General features: G+C 46.6%; 1 protein-coding gene and 1 long non-coding RNA gene across 4 annotated transcripts in view; both read left to right on the forward strand.

Moving 5' to 3' along the window:
- Klf3 (Kruppel-like factor 3 (basic)) overlaps positions 1-10599 on the forward strand; it is a 29381-nt gene that overhangs the window by 13310 nt on the left and 5472 nt on the right. For 2 of the 3 annotated variants that reach the window (NM_008453.6, XM_006503751.4), the window contains exons 3-5: positions 5044-5527; positions 6049-6199; positions 10280-10440. In NM_008453.6, the coding sequence (NP_032479.1) occupies positions 5044-5527; positions 6049-6199; positions 10280-10440 (796 nt within the window). Of the gene's footprint in view, positions 1-5043; positions 5528-6048; positions 6200-9973; positions 10053-10279; positions 10441-10599 lie in introns of all 3 variants that reach the window. The other variant, NR_165035.1, reaches the window with a different exon arrangement.
- Positions 8-2920, forward strand: Gm31684. Its single transcript, XR_376977.2, has 2 exons — positions 8-1877; positions 2637-2920. It is a non-coding gene; the product is annotated as a predicted gene, 31684 (long non-coding RNA).

A 10599-nucleotide genomic window follows, 5' to 3' on the forward strand; every position in this document is an offset into this window, starting at 1 on the left:
GTAAGCTGCCCCAAACGGATCAACTCTTAACTGATAACATCGTGCTCTGTGTTTGTTTCCTAAAGTGCTTCCTGCTTGACAGGTGGTGTTTCTCAAAGCCCCCAGTAGTAAACGAGGTGTCACTATCCCCACACCCCTAGACAGGGTCAACCGTAGGCCGATCTGTTCACAGTGAAAGTCAGTTCACAAATGTATGTGTAAAACGCATTGAGCACAAAAGGAGGAAGACAGAAAGCGTTGACAGAAGCCATGTGGGGCTGCGGCTCCAGGAGGGATGGCTTGAGGAGAAGCCAGCCAGAGAGGGGACTTGGCAGGGAGACCAGATTGTATTTCACTTGGAAGAGTGTGTGGCTGGGTGGGAATTACATCTATGCCTCTTTCTAAACCTTAGCGCTCAGTCAGCCCCTCTTGTGAGCCAGGCCATAGCGCTACTCACACACACACCAGGGGACTAAGACTCGGTCCAGGTGTTTCTGTAGGTCCTAGGACCACGGAGATGAGACACAGGTGGCAAGGAGGTGCCCAACTTTTTAGAGCAGGAGCGGCATGGACATGAGGATGTGGTCTGGTGTAGTCAGTAGACACTGACTAACAACGCAGCGCTCCCAGCCCGCCCAGATCTTTTCTTCCATGGGGTCGGAAAATATTCACAAGAGGGAAAAAATCTTGGCCTGGATGTGTATCTGAAGGTTGGGAATGACACGCTTGCAAAATTAGATCATCCTTATGCACTGGCTGTGGAAGTTCCTGCCAGAAAGACTTATACAAGACTCAGACAGGGTCACTCCAAGGTGCTTGGAACCCAGTTCCCATGGAGATTCCTAAGCCGATGATGTGTTTACTATCATCTGCAACAAAACGTCAATGACAGCATCTTTAAGGAAATAATAGTTACATTCTAGCACAGTAGCTAGATAATGCCGTTATCATGTGCCTGAGTGTAATAATCAAACAATTAAAATTATATATATTTTTTGTTTTTTTAATAGAATTTTCTTCTTAGGCAGTGATTCTCAACCTCTGGGTCTCAACCCCCTTTGTGGGGTTAAGTATCAGATATCCTGTATATCAGATATCTACATTATAATTACATACATTACATAAGAGTGAAAAATTAACGTTAGGAAGTAGCAACAAAATGATTTTATGGTTGGGGGTCGCCACAGCATGAAGAACTGTATTAAAGAGTTGCGTGCGTGCGGCGGGAGGAAGGTTGCTGGGCACTCCTTCAGCCCTCTTTCTCAGCTGTTACCTGATCATCTTCTGGGAATAGAAAAATTAAAAGATCTGGATTTTTTTAAATGCCGTGTGGCCACCAATGATACATTTGACTGATGTACACCCAGTGTTCTTAGTCAGGCACGAAAGTACGGCTCGTGAATCCAGTTGCAGTAAACCGGGGCAGGAGACTGAGGCAGAGACCTTAGAGGGGCTCTGCTCACTGGCTTGCTCAAGAGCTAAGCCCAGAACCACTGGCCCTCGGGCGATTCCTCTCATAGCAATCTTTAGTCAAGAAAATGCCCCCAGACACTAGCCTACAGGCTGGTCTAAGAGACTCGACTGTTGCTCAGTAGAATCCCTCTTCCCAGTGCCCTAGTCATGTGTCAAGTTGACCAATAAAACCAAACAAAAACAGCACACACATAAAGTTGAAATATGTAAGAGTATTTTTGTAATAAATTCTCCTTTGTGTGCTGGTGGTCACATGACACAGCATTTCACTCTAGTTCCAGAAGTTAGCTTTAGTCCTCACTGTGAAGGAAGTAAAAAGACCTCCTCTGTTTGTGCTGTCAGCTCTTCAAATGTCGTTTCCCTCACCCTGATAGAAAGGACTGGAGGAGTCAGAACGCACGTGCTAACAGCAGCATAGGACATTTGTAAGTTTGTTTTTTGTTTCATTGGAGAGAGAGCCTTGCTGTGTATCCCATACTGCCCTTAACTCACGGCAGTCCTCCTGCTTCAGCCTTCTGTGTGCCAGGATTGCGTGCATGCGTGTATATGCGGCAACACATGCGGCGCCTGAGGAGGCCAGGCAAGGGCATTGGATCCCCTCGGACTGGAGCCCCAGACAGTGGCTAGCTGCCGCGTGGGGGCTGGGAACCAAACCTGGGTCCTCTGCAAGACCAACCAGTGCTCTTAACACTCAGTCATCTCTCCAGCCTCAAGAATGGTTGTTTTGTTTTGATTTTTTTTTAATCCCAACACACACACACACACTCACACACACACACACACACACACACAGCAAGGCCGTTGTGTGTGTCCACGTGCCTGTTGTCGGTCCTTTATCTTTAAAATAAAATTAAAAAATCCTACCCAAAGCAATCGCATTATTTGGTATTTTTTGTCATGGTTTAAAAAAACCATTTACTTTTACTGAAATATAAACAGTGTTAAAGTCTGTGCACATGATTGAAAGATCTTAGGACAAAGATTGAAAACTAGGGAGGGTTCCTTCTGATACGGGCAATCAGAAAGAAAACAAATTGAAGGAAAAAAACAAAAAATACTTTTTAATCTTTCTCTAAATTCCCTTTTTTCTCTTCTTTTTCTTCTGGTGAACCTTGTCAGCCAGCAGACTCCTTGTCCTTTGAGAAGTACTTAAAATCAGTCATTTCCCTGCTCTGTCCCAACAGAACCCTTGGTGGTTTTCCTGGGCCAGGTGGACAGAAAGCCTTCTGTTTGCCTCAGAGCATTTGCGGAGCCCAGAGCGAGTGTTTATGAACGTGCCACGCCTTCCGCCTTCCTGTGCACACAGCCCCACCTGTGGTCTGAGAGCGCTTAAGTGGCCTGTCACAGATGCACCTTGTTTTCCTGTTCATCAGCAGAGACTTCCTGTTCCTGTCAGTTGTCCCACCCACTTACTGTCTTGTGAAGAGAACTCATCAAAACTGTACCTAATAAAATATGAAACTGTTAAGTCTCAACTTTATAAATACTGAGACCTTTGGAGGAGTGTCCGAGCTCCCCTCCCCCGCCCAATCCCCATGTCTTCAGGAATCAAAAGTATTGGCATTATCCCAGTGGAATTTTCATCACAGGTCACAACTGATGTGCGTCACATTTTACACCGTGCCTGCCAGACGGGTGCCAGACCTCTGTAGGCTTCGTGCTCCACCCAAATACTTAAACCTGGTTTAGAGAAGATTCTCAGACTTGCGGGTGAGCCAAGGAAGGGCTATATTTCGTTGCCCTTTTGTGAGGCAGTTGAACTGGAAAGAGTTAATTATGGACCTGGGGCTGGGTGCCTGTCCCAGAGTACGCCCTACACCTAGCCTGGGTCTTTGATGGAGACTTGAAGGCAGTCTAGAGGAGAGGGGCATCCATTTGCACTAAGTGTATATAGAAGATGCACAGTGTAGGTTAAACAGTGTAGGAGAACCCTGAGGATATTACCAAATTGGCACGTGTCTGAATTCCCACGTCTCTGAGGTCCGTGCCACGGAGAGAAAAACCCAGCGGCGGCAGCAGTGGCAGGGTGTCCTCACTCTGCTTGCTGTTCAGCTGCCAGGATCTGTGGGCCTTAAAATCTAGGTCAGTGGGAAGTCTTGGAGGAACAGGGCTGAGATGAGGAAGGTGCCGCATCGCGTGCTGCTGCCCTCTGTCCCATCTGTTTCATGGAGTCTTGCCTCCCACCAGAGCTGTGCCCTTTGGAGAAATAAAACACAGAAAGCTTCTCCCTGGAGTTAATTATCGAGATCCTCTTTGTACAGTGTCTGTGAGCCTTGCTCTCTTAATAACCCCTATTTTAATTAAATTTAAATCGGCTTAATGCTGATGTTGCTGTATAAACTGGATCTTCTGCCTTGTTATATATATACTTGGGTGGATGTGGCTAGTTCAAAAGAAAGGTAGAGCTGCGTGGTGCTGGTACAGATCACCACTTGGAGGCAGAGGCAGGAGGATTGCTACAAGTTCAAATACAGCCTGTGCTATAGAGTTAGATCCTGTCTCTAATTAATTAAGAAGAGAGAAGAGATGAGGTCTTGGGATGGTCATTATTCACCCTTCCACCCCTGCTGAGAGCTGATGCCAGAATCCTTGTGTCTTGTACTTTCTGGTTTTAGTGCTTTGCATATTTCTGCACCGTATTGGGAGTCTTTTTTTTTTTTTTTTTTTTTTTTTTAGCATTCAGCTCATCTTTTTACTCTTTATCTCTGTCACTTAAGACTTGGCTAGAAAGGTGACAGTCTTTGCCATCTTAGGCTGCTGCTCCCCTAGACACTCAGTCAGTATACCCAACAGTGTGCCTAGCCATCCTTGGCTGCACTGTGATCTGAGAGTTTGGAGTCTTACAGCCTTGGAGTGCGTCTCCTGCATAAAGGGCTGGAAGGCTCTCCTGGGACAACCCAGTGTGTCATGAGTGAAGTTGAGAGGATTACATAGGTTATCTTGTATTACCACCATAGCACCCCGGAAAAGGGCTCCTCAGTGCCCCACAACAAGGATCTCCCCATCGCTGCAAGTCTCATGGTCCGGTCTCCTATTCCTGGGTGCTTTGCTGGTACAAGGTCCAGAGAGTCACTTCTACAAGGAAAAACAGTTGTAGTTCATAGCTGTCCAGAGACTGAGCCCGTCTGACCCAGAGAAGAAAGAGTGTGAGCCCAAGAGTAATCCCAGTCAAAGCCAGAGAAGCTCAGGAGGAGGAGTGTGCTGGGTGTGGTGGGCCACACCTTAATCCCAGTGCTGAGAAGGGAGGGGAGTTCCTGGTCAGCCAGAGCTACACAGTGAGACTCTGTCTCAAAAACCAACCCAGCTCAGGTTTTATAGTTTGGCCTGCTTGGTGGCCTTCAGTGCTGGCTCCTCCTGAAGGCCTCAAGTCCTTCATGATGCAGGCAGCTTTAGGAGCCTGCCAGCCATCAGCCTTCTCACTGAATATAAAAATCATGAATTTAATCTTCAGGTTTTTTTGGGGGCCCAGCAAACCTTACTTTCTAGCAATTGCTAAACCCATCTCTCCCATAGCTTTTTGGGGATCACACACCTCCGGATCTAAAGTATGTCTCCTTAAACGTCTCTATTTCTTTTTATTGTTTCTCATAGTCCTTCCCGTCGAATTACATAGAATCGATGAAGCCCAACAAATATGGGGTCATTTACTCCACACCGTTGCCTGATAAGTTCTTCCAGACCCCAGAAGGCCTCACTCACGGGATACAGGTGGAGCCGGTGGACCTCACGGTGAACAAGCGGGGCTCCCCGCCTGCTGCGGGCGGTTCTCCTTCCTCTCTGAAGTTCCCGTCCCACCGGAGAGCGTCACCTGGCCTCAGCATGCCCTCCTCCAGTCCGCCCATTAAGAAGTACTCGCCCCCTTCTCCTGGCGTGCAGCCCTTTGGAGTACCCCTGTCTATGCCGCCTGTGATGGCAGCCGCGCTGTCCAGACACGGAATCCGGAGCCCAGGCATCCTCCCCGTCATTCAGCCCGTCGTGGTCCAGCCCGTTCCTTTTATGTATACCAGCCACCTGCAGCAGCCTCTCATGGTTTCCTTGTCGGAAGAGATGGACAATTCAAACAGCGGCATGCCAGGTAAATTCTGCCATGCCCCTACACCCGGCACCTGCTTAGTAGTCTGGTGAGGACACCGGGCAGAGCTATTATATCCTCAAAAGGATATCCTGGGGCAAATTGTTCTGTTTTTGTTTTGAAGTGATGAAATTGGGAGAGCATCCAACAATTAGTTACTTTCACAGTGTATTTTATACTTTGATTTACTGAGTACCAATACAGTCCTGGGCACAAAAGAGATTTAAGTACTTTCTGATCACGCTGCTAATGGCTCTTAAAAGCTACCTGTTTGTCAACCTTAGGGAGGGGACTATGGGGTTAGCCAGGTTTTGTGGTGGAGAGTCATCTTGAGCTGCAGGGTCCTCTGCCTGCTTCAAAAGAAGCGAGGATCTCTCACAGATTAAGTCCTGCTGGTAACCTTGCCAGAGATGAAGAAATACACATATAAAAATCTAGTCCCCAAAAGCCGTGAGGTGAGCTTTCGCAAGCTGAAACTGATACATTGTGTGTAGAATGATTTTTCTATTTTTTTTATTTTTTAGTACCTGTAATTGAATCATATGAGAAGCCCTTATTACAGAAAAAAATTAAAATAGAGCCTGGAATTGAACCACAGAGGACTGACTATTACCCTGAAGAAATGTCACCCCCTTTAATGAACCCAGTGTCCCCCCCGCAAGCCTTGTTGCAAGAGTAAGTATACTTAGGCAGACCTGGTGTTTTAGTAGTGCCATGCACCTGGGGTCCCGGAATAAAACATGGAATTGCAAACATGTGATGTGCTGTGGATGGCCGCAGACAGCCTCTTTGGTGTGGTATCACTTGTCCTCAGTTAACCGTGGCCAAGACAGTCTCCAAGAACAACATGGACCAGACCTGCAACCGTTGTGTCAACCTCACTAAATGGGTCCCCCAAGGTGACCACATGAATCTTCTGGTTTTTTATTTATTTTTTCTTTTCTTTTGCCATCCACGTGGGATTGATAGTGTTTTCATGAAGATTGGATTTGATGTTCATATCTGCTTGAACAACCAAAAGTTGTCCCATGTCAAACAGCAGCCGCCCCAACGCCCCTCACCCACCGCTGTCACTGTAGTGCAGTAGAGCGTGTTTATGGTGTTTATGGTTTGACATCTTCAGGCCAGCGGCAGCGTTGGCCACAGAAGCTTCTCCTGCAGCTCAGAGGAGCTCAGTGCAGAAAGAAATCTTGGCATTGCGTCTTTAATCATGGCTGCCCTTGGAGCCTCTCCTCACTTGCAGGGCTGTAAGCCAGGAGGAAGGATGCTCTGCCTTGGCCAGCATCTGAGCCTCTGCTTGGACAGGGTGGTACCTCACATGGTTAAGTCACAGTTCATGGTTTGACCCCTGAAGAGAGCAGCGTCTGGGAAGACGGCTTTGACCCGGGCGCTGTGCTTCAGCACGCGAGGACTAAGCTTATTCTCACTGCCCACGTCTTCTGCCTTTTTGTTGTAATTGCTCTTGTACCAACTCTATAGTGCTTCTGCACTGGGTCCAGCCAACTAATTGGGACAGCCTCAGCATCCACAGCCATTGCCTCTGCAGGGTCCCTCCCACCATCCATCATGTGGATCTTCTCTCCAGCTTCAGCAAATGTTCTGCCTACTTTTCCTGTCCTACCTTCTCTTCCCCTGTCACATTGCTCAACAGTAGAGTGTGAGTTCCTTGGCTTCACAGAAGCTGTTGCGGGTGACTTCAGGTCTACTGCGGTCACACCCAACTCTGGTTTGTGTGGCTTTCTCAGCAGCTTGGAGGCCAGTGCTCTCCTTTTTCACAGTTGTATAGTACTTCCCCTTGAAGTTCAGTTTTAGGGTTTTTGTCTGTTTTTGTTTAAAGACAGGGTCTTGGTGTACAGCCCAGGCTGACCCCATATTCCTGACCTGTCTGCCTCAGCCTCCTGACTATCAGGGTTGCAAGCATGAAGCCTCATGCCCAGCTCCAGGTGTTTCGAGTGAGTTCCTTTATTCAGAGCAGATAGAGAACTGATAAGCCAACATATTAGTTAAGGTACCCCCAATACACCCACGGTCCCACACTTGACACGGGGTACCTGCTTTGAGCTCCGTCTCTCTGGGCGTGTAGTTGGCCAGTAGATAGCACAGGGCTAGACTTACATTACAAATTAAAATGTGAGACATTGTGGGAAAGTATTTGAAAGTAGTCTCCCATTCTTTAAATACTGCTTAAAAGGAAATACTGTTTCCAGCTAGGTGTGGTAGGATATGCCTGTGACCCCAGCATGTGGGAGGTAGAGGCAGGAGGATCAGGCATTTAAGCCAGGCTGAGCTATATATTAAATATACACACACACACACACACATATATATTATATTATTATATATTTCTGTTTCAAGTAATATTCCTTTAGTGATCTCACTGCTGGAGGTTTTTGAATGCTTAATGAGTAATGTGTTTATTTAATGCTGACCTAAGATGCATTTTTCTCCCCCCAAAAAAAAAACCCAAAAACAAAAACCTCTGTAGATTAACCACAGTGGAACATGCACTCTATGTAATTCTTTCGCAGATGGGATTAAGTAATGTCTTGGAGTGGGCCCAGTAGCAGCCCACATAGAACACATTAGCCAGGAAAGAATTGCTTGAAGCCAAGTACCTAGAACATTGCCGTGAGCCTGGCCCCTCAGCAACACCAGCCTTGAAACCCTGCTGCCTAGGCGTGGGCTTCACAGCTTGGAAACTCATTTGCTTGATCCAGAATTACAGCATTAGCATCATTTTTAAATGCATTCAAAGGTATAACAAAATATAAAATAAAATTCAAAAGATGCCATTCCTTTTGTCAGGCTGCATTTAGAACAGGAAAATGGGAGACCAGAAAAACAGGAGAGGGCGTAAGGATGCGGACTTAGGAAGGGCCAATTTAACTCAGAGCAGGTATCTGCTACATAGTAACTAGTCTATGCCTGTTTGATCCCAAATGATCTCTTTAGAAATTTAATCCCAGCACTTGGGAGGCAGAGACAGGTGGATTTCTGAGTTCGAGGCCAGCCTGGTCTACAAAGTGAGTTACAGGACAGCCAGGGCTACACAGAGATACCCTGTCTCCAAAAACCAAAAAAAAAAAAAAAAAAATGAGTGAAAGATGGAAGACTGAGATAGCCAAGACATTAATCTCTCTCTTACTTCAACCTATACCACCACACTGTCGAGTTTTCCAATAGACTCTACCTTGATAGTTTTTTAAAGTGGCTTTGAAACATCCAGGAAACTCCACATTAATTGGACAACTGTGCCGTGTGGCAGGAAAGAGTGCTTCTGAGCACAGAGTACTGGCTGCTTTCTGTTAGTCATTTGGCCTCTGGCACAAACACTGTCCTGTGGTTCCCTAGGTAGTCATCGACTGGAGCTGTTCCCACACTGTTCAAATCCACAGCAGCCTCTTCAGTCGGTAGCATTAATACCCCGTCTCACAGAGGAAATCGAGGCACAGAGACAGTTAGCGAAGGAGGAGACACTGGGAAATGCAGTGGGAATTACCATGCTGAAATTATTTAGATTCTCAACCTACAGAAAACCCAGTTGCTGGACAAGATTTCTAAAGCCACTTGGCATGGACTGTCTGCCTGGGTCCCAGACACACAGGCCACTCAATCTTCTCTAGCACTTTCCAAAGTAAAAAAGATAGTTTCCTTTTTACTGAAGGATTTTTAGTGACTTATTCCATCTTAATAAGAAAAGACCAAATAAACCTTATTCTCCATTGTGGGGGTTTTTTCTTTCAAATTTAAAATAAAAAATATATGCGTGTGTGATGGAAGTTCCAGTCACCTGGCCACGCCCCCACCACTTGTTCACTTTTCTGTGTCTCTGAATCCTGACTTAGCTTATCTGTCTGGACTCAGCTCCCAGCGTAAGGTTTTAAAGTACTGACAGAAGTAAGAAAGACCACGTAAAACGAACCCACATTTTATTATTTAACTGGTCACCTCAAGCCAAACAAACAAAAAACCAACAAAACAAAACAAAAATATTCGTGCAAAACTTTTTGAGCCAAAACCATTTTATGGGTGGCACCCCCGCCCCCGAGAGCCAGTCACCGCCCACCTTCACCGTGAGTGCTGGACCCCTCCCTCATGTGCGAGCCATTCTGGCGCTGAAAGATTGTGCTGTAGACAGCAATGACGGACTTCCTTTGAAAGAGCCAATGAAAACTGTCAGCGTTCCGCAAAAGAGACTTGGAGAGGCAGGATAGAGTATAGATCTGTAGGGCCGCGTGTTTGCATAAGAAGTAGGGATTGAACTGTTTCCATGTTTCCTTCGAGAAAAATGGAAATCGGAGAGCTAGCCCGTGGGAAACCCGGTGCAGTGCTGAGAAGTACCGGACACGGGCGCACGCAAGAGCCTCTCCCCGCACGCGGCTCCTCCCGCAGCAGAGCACCTTAACCTTCTTGCTGTCATTACTTATCTCCATGTCTGTCTCCCCCTAGAGTGTGAGCTCCTCGAGGGCAGGAACCCTGTTTTTATTCATCTTTGTGTCCCGGTGCCAAGCACAGTGCCTGGCTCATGGTAGGTGCTCGCTACATGTTTGTTGAATGAATATAAATGCAGCGCTTCTTGGGTTGAACAGCTCATTCTTTTTTCTTTTTCTTTTTTTTTTTTATTGTTTTTTTTTTTTTCCGTTGGGGGTTTTGTTTGTTTTTGCCCGATGTTGTAAATGCTTTTTATTTTTAGTAGACTTGAGGGAAGGGAAGCACCTTTTCTCAATGCTTTGCACTTAATCTTGACTTTACTAGGAACCATCCTTCCGTCATCGTGCAGCCTGGGAAGAGACCTCTACCTGTGGAATCCCCGGATACCCAAAGGAAGCGCAGGATACACAGATGCGACTATGATGGGTGCAATAAGGTCTACACTAAGAGCTCGCACTTGAAAGCACACAGAAGAACTCATACAGGTAGGGCACGCATCAGTGCCCAAATGGGAACGATAGGTGTGAGTGGCAAATCTGGCGCATCTGAGTTGGGTGGGTCGTTCTTATTGGGGAATATTCACAGAGAGGAATCTGGGATTTAGTACAGAAGAGCAGTAGTTGGTGATCCGGGAAGGAGGAAGA

The sequence above is a fragment of the Mus musculus genome, chromosome 5 (genome assembly GCF_000001635.26).
Source record: "Mus musculus strain C57BL/6J chromosome 5, GRCm38.p6 C57BL/6J".
In the NCBI taxonomy this organism is placed as follows: Eukaryota; Metazoa; Chordata; class Mammalia; order Rodentia; family Muridae; genus Mus; species Mus musculus.